Source organism: Sturnira hondurensis, unplaced genomic scaffold (genome assembly GCF_014824575.4).
Source record: "Sturnira hondurensis isolate 20B ecotype Veracruz unplaced genomic scaffold, ASM1482457v3 Scaffold0021354, whole genome shotgun sequence".
NCBI classification, from domain to species: Eukaryota; Metazoa; Chordata; class Mammalia; order Chiroptera; family Phyllostomidae; genus Sturnira; species Sturnira hondurensis.
Window position 1 is genome coordinate 6685371 of NW_028093985.1, and position 19448 is coordinate 6704818.

General features: G+C 36.1%; 1 protein-coding gene across 3 annotated transcripts in view; it reads left to right on the plus strand.

The window, feature by feature from the left end:
• The first annotated feature begins 1894 nt into the window (after window positions 1–1894).
• TENT2 (terminal nucleotidyltransferase 2) overlaps window positions 1895–19448 on the plus strand; it is a 57593-nt gene continuing 40039 nt past the window's right edge. For 2 of the 3 annotated variants that reach the window (XM_037032317.1, XM_037032319.1), the window contains exons 1-4: window positions 1895–2218; window positions 10114–10287; window positions 10485–10574; window positions 13053–13293. In XM_037032317.1, coding sequence (XP_036888212.1) covers window positions 10151–10287; window positions 10485–10574; window positions 13053–13293 — 468 coding nt within the window. In that variant the 5' untranslated portion in view covers window positions 1895–2218; window positions 10114–10150. Of the gene's footprint in view, window positions 2219–3161; window positions 3225–10113; window positions 10288–10484; window positions 10575–13052; window positions 13294–19448 lie in introns of all 3 variants that reach the window. The other variant, XM_037032318.1, reaches the window with a different exon arrangement.

Genomic DNA, 19448 nt, shown 5'->3' on the forward strand with positions numbered 1-19448 from the left:
CAAGGATAAATTCATCTAAATAACAGAACAATTCTAAAAGTTTGTGCAACTAACTTTTAGAGCTTCAATATAAATGAAGCAAAAACTGATAACGAGAACAAGGATAATCCATAATTACAGTCAGATATTTTAATACTTTTCTGTTAATAATTAATAGAATAAGTAGACAGAAAATTAGTATGCTCTAAATTTCCTAGGATTTCAAAGATTTGAACAATCGTATCTTCCAACTTGATGTGATTGACATCTGTAGAACAATTCACTCAGCAACTCCAGAATATGCATTCATTTTAAATGCACACTGAACATTTACCAAGACAGACCATATTCTGGGTTACATAACAAGTCTCAAGAAATTTAGAATGATTCAAATTATACAAAGTATATTATCTGATCATAATGGAATTAGAAATCAATAACAAAAAGATATCTGGAAAATACCTCAATATTTGGAGACTATATAACACAGAAGCAACCTACAGGGCAAAGAAAAATCTTAGGGAGATTAGAGTATATTTTGAAATGAAGGAAAACAGAAACACAATATATGGGATCTGGCACAAATAATGGCCCCCTTTTAATTATAAACTCATTTGTTACAAAATCATAAGAATGTAATTCTGTAACATAACAATATCACCTTCAAGCACACCATATGCTATTTTAGGTAAAATGTTCAAATTAGAATAAATTATTACACCTATATTATTACTACCAACCACACTCAAGCAGGAGTTACTTCGGCTGTATCCTGTATCAGAATGTATGGGACGCAGCTAAAGCAGTACTTTGAGGAACACATCCCACCAAATACTTATATTACAAAACAAGAAACATCTCTAGTCAATGACCTCAGTTTTCAAGTGAAGAACCTATAAAATTAGTATTATAGAATTGTACCCCTGAAACCTATATAATTTTATTAACCAATGTCACCCCCACAAATTCGATAAAAAGGAAAATACAGAATTTTAAAGCTTTAAACAAATTTAAAGGCAGAAGTAACGAAATAAACATAACACATAAATAAATGACATAGAAAACAAAAACAATACAGAAAATCTGTGAAAACAAAAGCTGGCTTTGAGATTTGAGATCGGTAAAGTTGATAAGCCTCTTCCCATATTGACCAGGAAAAAAGAAAGATGACACAAACTACCAATTTTAGGAATGAACCAAGGGGAGATTTTATAGATATGAAAGGACAATAAAGAATATTGTGAACAGAATTACACCAATAAATTCAGTAAGATCTTCACAACTATTAAACCTCATTCAAGAAGAAATATTAAATATTTGTTGAATTAGGGAATGTCAGCTATTATTACTGGCAAGGTGCTGAGTGTGGGCTTAAGCAATAAATAAGGGATTTCACACTCAAGTAGTTCACAGCTCAATGGTAGGGGCAGGGAATAACAATTAAAGCCTAATACAACCCTGGCTGATGTGTCTCAGTGGATTGAGTGCCGGCATGTGAACCAAAGGGTCGCTGGTTCAACTCCCAGTCAGGGAACATGCCTGGGTTGCAGGTCAGGTCCCTTGCAGGGGACACGGGAGAGGCAACCACACATTAGTGATTCTCTCCCTTTCTCTGTCCCTTCCCCTTTCTCTAAAAATAAAATAATTTAAAGTAAAAAAGCTTAATACAGACTGGTGTAGAAGAGTGACAGAAAAACTGGATTTGGAAAAAGTAGGAGGAGTCACCCGCCTGAGACACCAAGAACCAGTTCATTATTAGACCAAGAACCTCTAACACCATCTTTAAACAACCCCAGACTCCACCAAGCCTGCGCCTGCGCACCTGGAAAAGGCAGGAGGCAGGAGGCAGGAGGCAGGCGGCTGGAGGCAGGAGGCGGGAATGTTGCCGGAAGTGTAACTGCGCTCCCAACTATTCCCATCCGGGGTCACGTCGGTCTTCCGGGTATTTCTGACAGTGCTTTCTATGCCGCTCTTTGAGTTACTTTTTGGTCTTCCGCTTCTTGCCAACGCTTTCAACCTCCTACACCTTGCTGGCTCTGCCTCTTCTCGTGTCTCTCCTCCCCGGCCGCGGAGTCCGGAGTTTAGAAACTAATCCGGTTCCGGAACCGGGCCTAGCCATTACGCGGGCCACTACCTCTGGCTCAGGCGAAAGCTACGATCGAGCGCGCGGGTCTGTCGTCGCTCCGGCCTTGGAGCTCCTGGGAGGGCAGTGCCTGTAGGCCCTGCCCCAAGGACACCTGTGAGTCAGGGGGTTTCGGCGCGGGACGCACCCTGTAGGCCCAGGTGGAGGGCGGGGCGCGGGGAACTTTTTTGAAACTGTAATGTTTTGTTTCGCGTGGGAGGTTCCGGCAATATCGCTTCCCAGATTTATGGGCAGCTCCTAGGCTGCTCTACTCTTTGAAGACTCTTAGGGCCATATATTTTTTTCACTTTCTTTTCCTCCTGCCCCGTACTTGGTCTAGGACCGAAAGAGGAAGATTGTCATGGGTTCCTGCATGATGTTTCGAAGAACGGTTTAAATGGGCATGACTTTGCGTCTTGCCTCAATTCTTCACGGAAAGTGCACAGATTAGGACGGTCAGATTATTGCATACTCTGCCCCCATCCCCCACCCAGTCCAGCCTTTGTAGATGAGCTCTTCATCTTTTCTAGTCCATAATACGAGGGATTTTTGTGTCTCACAACTTCCGTATTATCCAAGTATCCTATTTTGTTTTAGATCTCTTAGCTTTTTGTTTAAAATAGCAGTTTATTTAGTTTGCATATACCAGTTGGGTGAACAAAAAAGAGACAGAGAAACTGTAAAACTCCAGCTAACTTGGCAACTCCTTAATATAGATGTTTAGTAAAAGAGATCCTAACTGAACACTAAGTTTGTATGTTTGTATTACAGGTAACATACTATTTTTTGTAAATGCTGACATATTCTATGGTCTATTATCACAAGGGATTAACGTACTGCTTAACAGCCAAAAAGGCTCATATTCTGTATTGATAGCCAGTAACATCGTTGGTGTGATATCCCCAATTAAGTCTGATGTGGAAATAATGTGTAACAGACTCCATGTGAAACAGGGCAGTTAAGAAACGTCTATTTCAAACCATGCGACTAGATTATTTTTTCAACACTTGGATGGAATCTAATTCTTAATAAAAAGGAGTGTCCTTTTCAAAACCTGCAGGTGGTTTTGACCGGGAGTGAGCAGGATTTACGAATTGGACTATTTGCACTTTGGAAAAAAGAAGTGAGTTTCTTTTGGATCAAAGGCATTTGGATAAAGTGAAGCGATAACTTGATTTAGCTATTACAATTTTGAGTTTTATATTAGGTAGATTCTGCTTTCCAGGTAATCCTGATGAAGGAATTATGTAACCTTGGGTGATCTCTAATTCCTTGGAGGAGAGGTCAAGTTTGGGACAAATTTCAGGTTGTAAACTCCAGTATTAAATACTATAGCACTAGGAATTTGTAAATAGTCTGTTACAGTTTGTCTCATGTATGATTATTTACAAATAAACCTGTATAGTTTTCCATTGGGTAAATCTTAATCAGAACCAATGGTTAAGATTGCTTAAAGCCAGAACCAATGCAGTGTTTTTAAAACAGTTCAAAAATTATCTAGATTAGTCTACTTTATAGTTAACTACAGATTGAGATACATAACTTTCAAGCTATGAAAAATAGGATGCCACCAATATCTGGATTTTATTTGTTTAGTATAAAATTTCTTGTACTTGCTACCACAGTTAATGTGAAGTAGTGTTTTATACGTATATAAAATACTTAGTAAAGCCTTTCATTCGGAATATGAAGAAGACATTTTGAAATGCTGTGGAAGTCCCCTTAATTCTGATGTCATAATAGTTTTCCCAAAACTGGATTCTGTTTTAAAAAAAATGATCCCTTATTATGATACACTGTTATTTTGGTGACATTTTTGTCATAAAAATCAGAGTTGAAATGTATTAGGAAAAAAAGCTAGGAAGAGGAATTGAAATTCATGGGCTTTTGGTTTACTTCCTTATCCCTAGATGGTCATACAGGGTACCCTGTGGTGTGGAGCCTTGAAAGCCATTGGTTGCATTTCCTAGGAATGTTTCTTTTTACCTTGGGGGCTGATCTGGTAAGAGCCAGACCTGAAGGCCAAGATTCATACTAAGGAGAACCTGACCAATATTTTGTTTGGACGTACTCCAAAAATTTTAGTGCTTATCTGGAAATTTGGGATAGGTTGAACTCAATATTTGCCCTAAAGTAAACTTTTGGCTGTGGAATCATTCTAAGTTTCCAAGCCTTGCATAATTGGTTCATTAATTTTGTAGAGTACTACGGGGGCACAAGAAATGTTTTGACTTATTCTTAGTTTGGATCTGACCAAGTACTGTGATAGGAATCGGTGAGGTCTGGGCTGTTAGGTCATTTTCAGTCTTCAGATATGAATGCATGTGTATAGGACTTTATTTGATGTTGAAGAAAAACAGACATAGGGTTTACAGTTGTGAGTATGTGAAACAGTTTATTCTTACATTATTACTTATTATTGTATTATTTGTCCTACTCTGTATTATTTATAGGAATAAGTAGTGTCATAGAATTTTAACTGTGAACTGATTTAAATAAATCTGAAACAGAACATCTTAATTCTCATTTTTCTGAGTACAAATTCCATCCCTTGTTTATGCCTATACTTGTAGTATCTATATTCCAACAAAATGAAATACTAAGCAGAATTTATTACTATAATGACTTGTATTTAATACCATTTTCTGAGTAATTGTGTGAAATAGGAATTACGTTTTATGTGGATTTGAGTCAGGGAAGCAGAGGAAAGAAGGCCAAGAAAGTGTGAACCCAGGCAAAGGGTAGAACAAGGCATCGGCTGTCACTCTCGAATCTGCCCTTCTGTGATTATTGAGTATACTTTTAATACGGATGCTCTGGAATACTGCTTGGTTCCAGATAGTTTTCATTTCCTCTGAGCAGTTAAAGTCAGTGTAGTAGATTTGATAGGATTACATAAAAAAAAAACTGACAAGACATAAAGGCCTGCTGAGGAAAGTTGACAAACTTGTTTTCTGGAGATAGCATTTGTCTGATTCAAATTAGAGTCGAGCACTTGGAATGAGACCTGATGGTGGTCAGAGACCTGTCCAAATCTGTTTCAACCCAGGACTGGTGTATCTCACTGTTGGTGGCCAGCCTACAGAATTTTAATCTTACAGAATTGACCCAAAAAAGGGATGAATTTTGTATGATTGATTGATTGATTGAGTTCAGCTCTTGTCTTTTGTTGTCTGCTGCTCCAATTTTTCCAACCATCTTGTGTCAATCCCCAGAAGCAACTGCCTTTTTTTATTAGCTGCTTAAGTGTTCTTTTTCTCTGTTCTAAAAAAAAAAATTGTCGCTATTCTTTGGGTTGACATCTGAAAATGAAGATTTAGCACCTTTACGTACTCTCTGTCATCATAAATTGTGATGTATATAAATGTGAATGGGGATCCCCAAAATCCCAGAATTTATATAAATAAATAAATAAATAAATATATTTATATATTATATAATATATATATTTAAATATATATATATATACACACATATATTACATGTTTAAACCTCAGGCATCTTCAAAGTGCTCTCCTTTTGATGCAACACACCTATTGAGACATTTTTTCCACTCCTCAGAATAGTTTTTGAACTCATCCATTTTGATGCCTTTTAGTGCTTTGGCTGTTTTTTAATTAATCTTTTACACATTGGTGAAACATTTCCCTTTGAGGACTTTTTTCATCCAGGGAAACAAAAAAAGGTCGCTTGGGACAAGATTGGGTGAATAGGGAGAAAGGGGCACAGAGGTCATGCCGTTTTTGGTCAAAAACTGCTGAACACTCAGCACAATGTGGGCAGGTGTGCTTGTAAGTCACCCATCATTAAATGGGCAAATGCATTGAAAGAGTCTTCAAAAAAAATCGCTGAAGCTGCATGTAGCCTCTCACAGTAATGCCATCTGGAACACTGATACAGATGGCTTCCTAGAACACTCACCTAACAAGGGAAGCCGGTGCTACAAGGGAACTGCCCTCCAGAAGATAATTCCATTCTTTTTGGGTCTCCTCTCATATATAACTTACAGTATAATATACTAATATATGTAATCTTTAAATATGTAGTTGATGGTATGAATATAATTTTTTGAAATATATTTTATTAATTATGCTATTACAGTTGTTCCATTTTTTTCTTTCCTTCATTCTCCTCTGCCCTGCATCCCACCTTCCACCAGCATTCCTCCACCTTAGTTCATGTCCATGGGTCCTACATATAAGTTCTTTGGCTTTTCCATTTCCCGTACTATTCTTAACCGCCCCCTGTCTATTTTGTACCTACCATTTATGCTTTTTATTCTCTGTACCTTCCCCATTTTCTTCCTCCCCACTGATAACCCTCCATGTGATCTTCATTTCTTTGATTCTGTTGCTGTTCTAGTTGTTTGCTGAGTTGGTTTTTGGTTTTGGTTTTTTTTAGGTTCAGTAACTGATAGTTGTGAGTTTGTTGTCATTTTACTCTTCATAGTTTTGATCTTTTTTTGGATAAGTCCCTTTAACATTTCATATAATAAGGGCTTGGTGATGATGAACTCCTTTAACTTGACCTTATTTGGGTCAAGTTAATCTGCCCTTCCATTCTAAATAAAAGTTTTGCTGGATAGAACAGTCTTGGATGTAGGCCCTTTTCATGACTTGGAATACTTTTTTCCAGCCCCTTCTTGCCTGGAAAGTTTCTTTTGAGAAATCAACTGACAATTTAATGGTAACTCCTTTGTAGGTAACTGTCTTTCCTCTTGCTGCTTTTAAGATTCTCTCCTTATCTTTCATTTTGTCTAATGTAATTATGATGTGTCTTGGTGTGTGCTTCCTTGGGTCCAACTTGTTTGGGACTCTGAGCTTCCTGGACTTTCTGGAAGTCTATTTCCTTTGCCAGATTAGGGAAGTTCTTCATTATGTTTTCAAATAAGTTTTCGATTTCTCACTCTTCCTCTTCTCCTTCTGGCACCTCTATGATTCTCATGTTGGAACATTTAAGGTTGTCCCAGAGGTTCCTAAGCCTCTCCTCATTTTTTTAAATTCTTCTTTCTTCATTCTGTTCCAGTTGAATGTTTATTTCTTCCTTCTGCTCCAAATTGTTGGTTTGAGTTTTGGTGTCTTTCCTGTCACTGTTGGTTCCCTGTACATTTTCCTTTATTTCACTTTTCATAGCCCTCACTTTTTCTCTATCTTGTGACCATACTCAGCCATTTCTGTGAGCATCCTGATTACCAGTGTTTTAAACTCTGCGTGTAGGAGATTGGCTGTCTCTTCACTGCTTGATTCTATTTTTGGAGTTTTGATCTGTTCTTTTATTTGGGCCATATTTTTTTGTCTTAGAATGCCTGGTGTGGGGCATTAGATATTCATCAGGCCTGGGCAGCCCACATGGCTGCCTTGTGTCACAGTATGTGTGGGAGGGGTCAGAGAGAGAACAATGCCACTTGCTCTGCTTTTGGCTGACTTTCAGTCACTTCCCCCGCTACCCACAAGCAAATTGGGCCCTTTTGGGTGGGTTTGTGTGTGTTCTAGGACCCTGTGGGTCTCTCCAACGTCTCTCCTGTGAGGCTGTTTCTCCTGCTGCCTCAACCCTCCCAGATTTTTACAGTCAGAGGTTTTGAAGCTTTATTTCCCCACTCTGGAACCCTGGATTGTGTGGTCTGTCTTGCTCCCCATTTGCTCCTCCCAGTTTATCCTCATGCAAATGTGGGACCGCCTGGGCTGTCAGCCGCTGCCTTGCTGTAAGTCCTCTCTGCCCCCACTTCCCGTCTCCACCAGTCTGGATAAATATTTTTTCTTTAACTTCTTGGTTGTCGGACTTCCATGCAGATTGACTTTTCTGGCAGTTCTGGTTATTTGTTTTTCTTTTAATTCATTATTGTCCTTTTGATTGTGCAAAGAGGCAAAGCGTATCTACCTATCCTTTTGATTGTGCAAGGAGGCAAAGATATCTACCTATCTACCTCCATCTTGGCCAGAATTTCAACTTTCTAAATATAATTTCTGTATTCAGTGTTTGTGTTGTTAGAACCAAGTAGATAACTAATTATATTTACTTTTTTATATGACCCTTTGAGTATGATTTTTCTGTTGTTTAGTAATTTACTTTATTTTTAACTTGCGGGTTTTCTGTTCCTGTAATTATTTCTGCTCTACCAGCAGAACTGCTCTTTTTGGTAGAGTTCATCAGGGAATCTACCAATTAACCTTTTCCCCCTCATTGAGTATCTTGAAGCCTTCTGTCCTCCTCTACTCAAGCTGTTAGCTTCCTTTCACCATTATCCTGGGGAATCTCCTTTGCTTCTGCCATGTGTAGGATCTTCCTTTTTCTAGATCCCAGGTTTTCTTTTTCTTTTTTGATAACTTACATGTGTAACAAGGTTTTTTTTTTATCTCCCTTGCATTGATAGTGTAGTTAGGCATTGAATTACAGCTTGAGAGCATTTCTTTCAGGGACTTGAAGGCATTGACTTCATTGTCTTACGGTTTCTACTATTGCTTTAAAGCATTTTAATTACCAATCCTTTGTTTATAACATTTTCCTCTAATATTTTATATGTTTTTAATATTGTGAAATTATAAAATTTCACTCTAATATGCTTTGTTATTCATACATTTTTTTAAAACCATGTTTTGTACTCATTGGGTCTTTTAAATGTGAGGATTGGTGTTCTTCAGTCTTGGAAATTAAAAAAATATTTGGTAATTTTTTTGTGTGTTTTCTCTGGAGCTTTTATTATGTTGGATGTTGGACCACATAGTTTGAGGTTCTGTTTTCTCTCTTATTGTCTTGCTTCCTTTCTGCCCTCATCATTTTTTCCTTTTTGTTCCTTCTAAGGGGTTTTCCTTTTAACTTTCTGCTGGCTATTTCCGCTTTCAGTATTGTAATTTCCAAAAGCCCCTCTGCTTTTTAAACAACATATTCTTTCTCTGTGTATGCAATGTTATTAGTTTTATGAGCTTTGATGCTTATGAGCTTTATTAATGAGCTTATGAGCTTTATTAATGTTATGAGCTTTTTTGTTTTTTGTTCTTGGCATTGTTTTCGTTTATTTTCAGATTTTTTTTTCTTCTGGCATCCACAATGTCTATTTTAAGTGAGAGGTATTAGAAATTTAGTTGGAGAAAGCTCTGTGCACAGATAGGCAGTTAAACAGTAGGCCTTATTGTAGTCGCTAGCAGCCTTGACTTTTCTTTGGTGGAAACCTGTTACCATGTTAGATAAATCCTCAGGTTACTATATTATATGGTTTCTTTCTCAGTTATTCTAAGACTGAGTTTTCTAATTTCCTCCTTTGCAAAGGTATGCTGGGGATTATTTTAATCCTTGTTTTCAGTTTGTTACCTTACCCTACTCTTTCTGAGTTTGTAGCCTTTGGGATCAGTCACTGCAAAGGAATGAATACCTAGATTCCTGCTTGGGTCAGTGAATGGTTCTGATTGCTTTATATACGAGATTTTCCCTGTTCCTGTGAAATAGGCCCTTTTATTGAAAGTCCTTTAAGTAGTTATTTAGACTTTACAGGGAATCTCACAATTTTATAAGTAGTTATTGGCAATACAAATTTTTTCCTTTGCTTGATCTGTAAGATCTCAATCATAGGAACCAGTTTTCATGAGATGGTTCTGCCTTTACATAAATTGTATCAGGAGTAAGTGTAGGAAAATGTAGGGTTTCATCAAATGTTTCCATGTTTTTTAATGGTTTTTTTTTTATGATCAGAGAATGTGGTGTTAACTTGATTTCTAAAAGATTTATTGATATTGGGCTAAATTTATTAGGGACATTCATCAAGAATTTTGAAACTTACAAAGATTGTACTGTCATTTGAATAATGCTGTGGTTAGTCTAGATTTAAAATTCTTCATTCGTAAGTTTTCTGTAATCTGTAGCATGACTTAAGACATCTATTTCATCTTTAAAAAATAAAAAGCTGCAAATAAAAATTCATAACTTTGTAACCCATTCATAACTTTAAATACAGGATACTAGTTACCGAAGAGCTCATTATCTTTAAGCTGTAATTAATTTGTCTCTTAAAACTATTCTAGGCGGAAGAATACATGTTCACTTTTAGTGAACAGGAGTATGTTCCCAAACTCAATTTTGGGTCGCCCACCTTTCACGCCAAACCATCAACAACATAATAACTTCTTTGCTCTGTCACCAACTCTTTATTCACACCAGCAGCTTATCGATGCCCAGTTCAACTTTCAGAATGTAGAGTAAGTATGGAAATATTTTTGCCTGTATCATATGTAAATTTTGTTTTCTGCTTGATGCAAATGCTTTTTATATGAAGCATTTGAAGTTAGAGAAAAATGCCATTTTGACCTTTTTTTTGGATCATTGAAATACTTATTTTTTTCTGAAAAAATGTTAAGAAAAAATGTTTATTACTATTGTTCTTTGTTTTTGGTAGCTTGTCTAGAGCTGTGTCATTACAGCCATTGACATATGGAAATGTCAGTCCGATACAGACTTCAACTTCACCATTATTTCGAGGAAGGAAGTAAGTACTTCTTATGGATTTTAAAATAAAATTTTTGCATATCTTTTACTAAAATTATAGGGACACTGCCCTAATTTTTTTCCTGGGTTCTGTGTGATCAGTCCTGTCACAACTTTTAAAACTTATACATAATATTTAAATAATCTTAGAGATACTTTATTTACACTTGCTATTGTAAGTTTTATATTGGAATGATGCTATATTTCTTCAGAAAACTGCTTTTAATTGAGATTGTTAACTAAATCCGATGGCTTCCTGTATTTATATACTGGTGCTGCCATAACAAATTACAACAGACTAGTTGTTTTAAACAACAGAAATTTGTTTTCTCAAAATACTGGAGGCTAGAATTCCAAGATCAAGGTGTTGGCAGGTTTGGCTTATTCTGAAGCTCTCCTCCTTGGCTGGTAGATGGCTGCCCTCTTTATGTGTTCTCATGTGGTTACCCCTGCGTCTGTGTTTTCTGTGTTCTCTCTCTCTCTTCTGTTAGTGATATTGATTAGGACCCACCCTAATGACCTCATTTAAACTGCTTTGAAGGCTGAACCTCCAAATACTGGGGGTTGAGCTTAAATATATGACCTCTGAACAAGACACAATTCAGCTCCTAACACCTTTTTAGTATAGTTTACTACTATTTGGTTTATCTAAATCTTATACGGGTAACAGTCCATGATAAATACTATAATGAAAATTTCTGCATGACATAAAACTTTCTGTAGACAAGTCAAGAGCCAGTTAATTTTAACTAGTTGGATAAAAGAAATTGTTGTATCATAAAATAATTATAATAGAGCTTTAGAGATAATTATTGAAATATGATTTGGTAGTACTTGATAGATATTGCTATTTAAAGCTGATATAAATATTTTATAATTTTTGTGTCCACTTAATACTACTTGAGATTGATCATAACTATGTAGTAGGCTTTGTTCTAAGGACTTTACAAATAATAATTTGATTAAGTTTCATAGCACTTTATGATGTAGGTACTATTAACCCTCTCCTCTTGAGGAGAAAGCTGAAGCACACAGAGGTTAAGCAGTTAGTTATTCAAGTAAAATAGGTGTAACTGTGGTATGAGCCCAGGAGGTCTGGCTTTAGATACCGTGTTTAGAAGCACTGAGTTGTTCTTCTGTTGTCATTGTGAAATCTGTATAATGGGGCTGAAAGTACTGAATGTTTAGATTTTCAGTTTTTGGAAATTGCTCTGATAGCCCATTGCTGAATCATTAGTGACAATAAATTCCACTAGTTTATAGTTACACATATTTTAAAAAGTAAAATTGGCCTTCTCAGAAGATATGCAAAATATAAAACTCTGGATTACTTTTAATGTTTTAAAAATATTAAGTACACTTATGTTTTTAGCACTGTTCAGTTTAGTCAGCAGATACAGGAGTTCCAGTTATTTGTGGATCTGTCAAGGAGAGAGAAATTGGTAGAATCCCAAAGGAGTATTATAATAAAAATCTTCAGGTTTCTGTAAGCAGTAGAATTTTAGAGCTTAAAAGGAATTAAATTCCTATGGCATTACCTACAAAAGTATTACCTACATGAACAACTTGATATATCAGTAAAGTAAATTTCTTTTTTCAACAAATACTACTTTTTAAATGATTTTTTCCTTGCCTTTTGTTTGGAAAGACTTTAAGCCTCCAGAAAAAATTTAAAGAATAATAAATGAACACCTGTATTTCATTAACCTAGATATCAATTAAACTGTTGCTACATTGTTTTTTTTCTGCCTCTTTCTCTTCCTATCCTCACATTTTGTTTTCTGAACCTATGAAAGCAAGTTGTTTACTTCGTTTGACTTTACCCCAATACATATTAGTGCATTCCTCCTAAAAACAAGGGCATTTTCCTAAATAACCAAAAGTACATTGATGAGGTCCAAGAACTTTAACAGCATTAATATAATCTGAAATGTAGTTCATTTTCATTTTTTAAAACTTGTTTAATATCTTTAATAGCTTTTTTAAAAAGTAAATATCTCCTAATTTGATCTTGCCTACTGATGAGCCAGAACATAGGTGTAGTCAAAGAGCCTTTTTAAAATATATGGCACTCGAATAATTTAATTTTACCGTCTTCTGTTAGTTTGGATCTTTTTTGTTAGTGATTTTATAAACAGAAATTTTCCTGTAAACTTTTCACTGCTGAGATAAAATATTGGGGTAGCTCAAAAGTGGGAGAGTAACCTTAATGTGTGTGTGTGTGTGTGTGTGTGTGTGTATGTGTGTGTGTGTATATATATATATAGTTTGTTTTTTTCATATGCATTATTCTAATTTTTCCTAATGTTTTATTAAGGCATCTCTTGTGCTAAAAATAGATATTTTAAGATTTAGGTAAAGCTAATATGGGGCCATACTGAGAGAGTCATTATTGTCATATTTATATATTGTTAATTGTTTTCTATTTGTTAGCAGAAAGTTATACCTTTAATTACTAAGGTATATTGCTTGTTTTCAGGAGATTAAGCGATGAAAAAAACCTTCCTCTTGACGGTAAACGGCAACGTTTCCATTCACCCCACCAAGAGCCAATTGTAGTTAACCACATAGTGCCTTTATCAGATGAAAGAAGATATTCCATGCCACCATTGTTTCACACAACGAACTACATACCAGATGTAGTCAGATGTGTGCCACCTTTTCGAGAAATATCAATTTTAGAACCTAGAGAAATCACACTGCCTGAGGCCAAAGATAAGGTAATAATAATGAAATTTTAGTTTTACCTTTTGGGAAGTACTGTATTCTGCTGTGTATAATGTGTACTTTTTTGCCCAAATTCTTGAGGGAAAAGTAAGGATGTACATTATACAGGAGTAGTACTGAAATATCTTGTGTCTGTTCTTGTGTTTTGTAAGTATTTATTACATAACAAGCATGTTTATAATATGTACTATAATATGTTAAAAAATAGATGCTAGAATTCCTTTTAATACAAAAAGCAAGACCTAATTATAAATGAATAAAATTTGAATTTAAAAATTAAAATGAAAAATTTTTTTCCTTGGGCCATAAACATGGGTATGCATTATACATGGGAGCTCACTATACACAGCAAAATACAGTAATATAAATATCATATTGAAAGTATCAAAAATACCTTATGTCTTGGATTGAGTAGAACTTAACCTTTTTTGCACTATTTAAAGTACTGTTAACATAGTTTTCTGTGAAAATTTGAGTTTGATTTCAGCTATTTTTTTAATAGAAGTGCTACTTCCATATCAGGCTACGAGATACTCTCTGTTTCTTAAAAATTTCTGATTGGAGCCCAAAATATTTGGTTTTTTGGTTTGGAGAATTTTCTTGTTACTTATTACAGGAAAACAATTTTCACATGGATGTTATAATGAAGTGTTAAAAAGCATTTTCTTTCGGGATATTTTTGTTTGTCATGCAGTTTTTGCATGTCAAAAATAGAGAAGGATCCAGGAGTCAGTGAGGAAATAATACATTCAAAATAAGAAAGGTTTTTCAAAAACATTATTTGTTAAAAAATAACATTTCAGCTCTGGCTGGTGTAGCTTAGTGGATTGAGTGCGGGCCTGTGAACCACAGGATCGCAGTTCGATTCCCAGTCAGGGCACATGCCTGGGTTGCAGGCCAGTTCTCAGCAGGGGACATATGAGAGGCAACCGTACATTGATATTTCTCTCCTTCCCTTCCCCTCTAAAGATAAATAAATTTAAAAATCTAAAAAAAATTCACATTTCAAATAAATGAAATTAAGCTATTTAAATAATTGTTTTTTTGAAAATGCAATTATCAGCATTGGGAAAGAGTTACTTCATACCAATAGTAGAAGTCTATTTCTTCCCTTTCTCCTATATATATATATTTTAGATTTCATTTATTCACTTTTAGAGAGAGTGGGAGGGAGAGGGGATATGAGGTAGACATCGATCGTTTGCCTCCCCTCCTCACACCAAACTGGCATGTACCCTGACTGGGAATAGGACCAGCAACCTTTTGCTTTGCAGAACAGTGCCCAACCGACTGAGCCACACAGGTCAGGGTTCCTTCTCCCATATTTAGTGAAACAACAACAAAAATTTCAAGGTGATTTAGAAGAGTTTATAATGTAAATACCTCATTCTTTTGTAATGTCTCTATGGCTTGTGTTTGCTTTTTTTGATTTTCAAAGTTGGTTCCCTCTTGATAAAGACATTTGTATGCTAAGGAGAATAAGCCTGAAGGGTGTGTAGTGACTTTGTATTATTCATCTTGGGTTCCTAGCAACCAGCATAGGTCTAGAACATAGTAAATGTACAGCAAATGGTCAAAAGAACACTTTTGTTCATTCCTTCATTGTGCTGCTTTTTATTCTTTTTTTAGCTGAGATAAGATTGTAAATAAAATTTACTCTTTTAAAGTGTATGACTCGGTGGTTTTTAGTATACTCATAAAGTTGTGAAACCGTCACCACTATCTAAGTCCAGTACATTTTCATTATCTTATAAAGAAATCGTGTACCCAGTTGCAGTCCCTTCCTCATCCCTTCCCCTCCCTTTAGCTCCTGGCAACCACTAGTGAATTGTTTATTTCTGGATTTGCCTGTTCTGGACATTACATATAAATGGAGTTATACAGTATATGGTCTTCTTGCTTCTTTCACTTGGTGTGTTTCCAAGGCTCATCTTGCTCATAGCAATGTATCAGTGCTTTTTTCTTTTTTTATAGCTGAATAATAGACACGATTCTATGAATCATTGTATAGATATGCCATATTTTGTTTATACATTCATCAGTTGATAGACTTTTGGGCACTTTCCACTTTTTAGCTGTTCTGAATAATGGTGCTATGAAAATCTTTGTACAGGTTTTTGTGGACATATTTTCATTTCTCTCAGGTAGATATCTCGGAGTGAAACTGCTAGGTTATATGGAGCCTCTGTGTACAACTTTTTGAGGAACAGACAGAGTTTTCTAAAGTAGTTATACCATTTTACATTCCTACCAGCAGTATATGAACATTCCAATTTCTCCACTTTCTTGTTAACATTTGCAATTGTTTTTTTGAGTATAGCCATTCAAGTGGGTGTGAGATGGTATTTCATTTCCTAATGACTAGTGATGTCGCTCATATTTTCATTTGCATGTTGGCCATTTGTGTATCTTCTTTAAAGAGCTGCCTATTCAGATCCTTTGTCCATTTTTGGATGGTGGTTATTATTTTTATTTTCGAGTTTTTAGAGTTCTTTATATATCCTGAGTACTAGACCACTATCAGATTACCAATGTATACATATATTTTCTCATTCTGTGGTTTGTCTTTTTACTGACTTGATGGTGACCTTGAAGTACAAAAGCTTTCATTTTGATGAAAGCTTTCATTTTTTTTTTTTTTTACTATGAAGCCCAATTTATCTGTTTTTCTTTGACTGCTTAAGCTTTGGGAGTTGTGTCTAAGAACATTAAGGTGTTATTCAGAGAGTTTTATAGTTTCAGCTGTTAGATTTTTGATACATTTTGAGGTAATTTTTATATGATATAAAGTAGGGGTCCAACTTTAATGTTTTGCTATTGTTCAGTTGTTCCAGTACTATTTATTAAAAATACTGTCATTCTTTTTTTTTGAAATGTAATCTTTAGTGTATTTTTGTCCATTACCATGTAGTCTTCTTATACCTCCCTCCCTGTCATTTTTTTTTTACTATGAAGTGGGGAAAGCAATTAGGCAAAACCTATGGGAGGCAGGGAAAAGCAAGGTATAATGAGAAAAGACTAACTTGGGATGTTTGGTACCATTTTTCCTACTGTCTCTTTCTCTTTGCTTCCTCATTTTTGTTATTTTTTAAAATTGATTTTAGATAAAGAGAGGAAGGGAGAGAGACAGCAAGAGAGAAACATCAATTTGTTGTTTACTTACTTATGCATTTGTTAGTTGCCTCTTCTGTGTGTCCTGCCTGGGGATCAGACATGCCACCTTGGTTTATCAGGATGATGCCCTAACCATTGAGCAACTGGCCAGGGCTGCTTTCTCATTTTAAAGAACCTCTTGTCATGCTGTAATGTGAAAGCCTATGATATAAATGAAATCAGACCAATTTTTTGAATGAATATATAAGAATCTGCCCTGGCGGGTGTAGCTCAGTGGATTGAGTCCGGGCCTGTGAACCACACGATCGCAGTTCGATTCCCAGTCAGGGCACATGCCTGGGTTGCAGGCCAGTTCCCGGCAGGGGACTCACAAGAAGCAACCATACATTGATATTTCTCTCTCTCCTTCCTTTCCCCTGTAAAAATAAATAAATAAAATCTTTAAAGAAAAAGAATCTTACATATGGAATTTTAATATATATATGCAGTTTGACCCATTTAATGGAATTTATAAGTATTGTAGGTCTATGTTTTTGCATGTATTTATATGTTTTAAACTTTTATTAACTATTAAAACTAAATAACTACTAGTTATACGTATGAACTTGGTATATGTTGAGTGTCAGTAAATTTAGTAACATAATTCACATTAGTCAGTTAGTATCCAGTAAAATATGGTTCATATTAATAACTTTTTCTTTACCTAGTAGCATAGAAAAAGATTCTCTTAAATCTTATGATCTTAGAACAAACATTTATATCAGAGGGATGAAGATACATTTTATTGTTAAACCAATTTCTTTGAATACTACTCTCTACCTGCCTATTTGTGAGAGAAACAAGGCAAGCAGTTAGTTCTGTGCTCATTCTTTAAATGAACACTTTTTAACAAAACGAATATAAACCGATTTCTTTTGCAGGCATTCTGCATATGCTATGTCATTGAGTTTTTTCAGTTCCCCCATGGCGTAGATATTATCCTAATCTTACTGAGGCTCAAAGAGCTAAATAACTTGTTCAAGGTCACAGCAAGTTAGGTGACAAAACCAAGATTTGACCCTTGTTACTAATAATTAAAAAAAAAGAAACTTAAGGTGCTTAAAGTCAAGGGTAGGGAGATGACATTCTTAGAACTGACTATAACCAGGATATTTGTAATAGTAATAGCTAATATTTATTGACTCTCTTTCTTTGCCAGCATTGTGTTCAATGGTTTGTGTGGTTATCTCTGGCACAGTGTAAAGTGAGTGGGATGGTCAGTGTGTCATGAAAATGGAGCAATGGTTCGGAGCCTTGAATTTACAATGCAGTGCCATCAAAGGTTTGAGAATAGAGGAGGAATAGCACAATCAGATTTGTAGTTCTGGGAAGACAGTTCCCACTGTCTAGTGGAGTTTGGTTTGGAATAAGGGGGGCCTGGAAGATGGATGACTACCTTGAATGCTATTAAATTTGCTCATATGAGAGGTGTAGAAGCTCTCAGTTGTGTCAGGTGGAAAACATGTGAGAGACCATGCATAAGGAAAATTGATAGGATGAATGTAGGGGACATGGGGGAGAGAGACAGACAGACGTTGAGACATCATTGACTGTAATTGATATGATGTGATTCTGGACTCCTACCAGATAATGAATCTAGATTTGGGATATATAAGCTAATTGAGAAATTATCAAGAGCTATTTGAAATCGGGGAAATCTGCTACAACATCAGTGCTCTTGAGAAACCTATATTCTGCAAATTGTACACTAAGAATATAGGGCTATGGGAAAATAGTGCTGGAACAAACCAAATAATTTTGTAACCAGAACACTAGCGAGAATAATAATTGCTGCCTTGGGAAATAAATTGGACAGACTGGTAGGTAGCTTAGTGTGGCCTGATGCTGCTAGAGGGGACATTAAAAATATACAGAGTAGAGTTGAGATTGGCTTGGGGTTGGCACCGAGCCAAGGCAGTTAAAAGTGGAGCTCTGAGTTGGTGAGGCTGCTGTTAAGGTAGACACAGAAGGAAATACACCAGCAGAGAGCTGGTGAGGCTGGGGGTATGTTGTATTGACTGGGAAACCTGAGTACAGATATTTCTTTTAGCTGTTTTAGATGTGTGAGGACTCCTGCCTGTGCAGCAGCCAAGCTGAGGGCTTTTTTTTCTTTCATAGAAGGTTATAATTCTAGGGTTTCAGTTCTGTAGTACAAATCAACCCAACTGACAGGTTAAATTGATACTATTCTCCTACTTACCAATTGTCTATAAGCTAATTGGTATTGTGGGAAAATGTGTTATAGTTGAACTGGAGGTATGTATTTGAGAAGCAAGGCCAGGAACTGAGATTTGAATCCTGAAGTCACCTACAATAAAAGTGACAATTGAAACTCCTAGAGTAGATTAGATCCTGTATTTATTTAGTATTCAACAAATATTTCTGAGTGCTAGCTACATGCCACAATTTTGTGCTAAATATACATGGTCTCTTTACCATGTACATACAGTATAGTGAGAGGTGGATCCACTAAAAAGCAACCATGCTTCTCTGGCTGGTGTAGCTCAGTGAATTGAGCGCCAGCATGTGAATTGAAAGGTCGCTGGTTCCATTCCCAGTCAGGGCACATGCCTAGGTTGTGGGGCAGGTCCCTAGTCGGGGGCATGCCAGAGGCAATCGATGTTTCTCTTGCATGTTGGTATTTCTTTCTGTTTTTTTCTTCCTCCCTTCCTTCCCCTCTCTCTAAAAATAAATAAATCTTTTAAAAAACAGTCATGCTAATCACAGTTATTTTTTATACATGTATAAGCTGTGAAGGAAAATTAGAGTTGCTGAGGGGTGGCCGAGAGGAGGTAACATTTGAACTGAGATTTGAAGAATAGTAGGAGTTAACTAGTGAAAGAGTGGTGGGATATAGAGAGTGCTTTAGAAAGAAGGAACGGGAACCATGGCTGGTGTAGCTCAGTGGATTGAGTGCTGGTCTGCAAACCACACGATCGCGGTTCAGTTCCCAGTCAGGGCACGTGCCTGGGTTGCAAGCCAGTTCCCAGGAGGG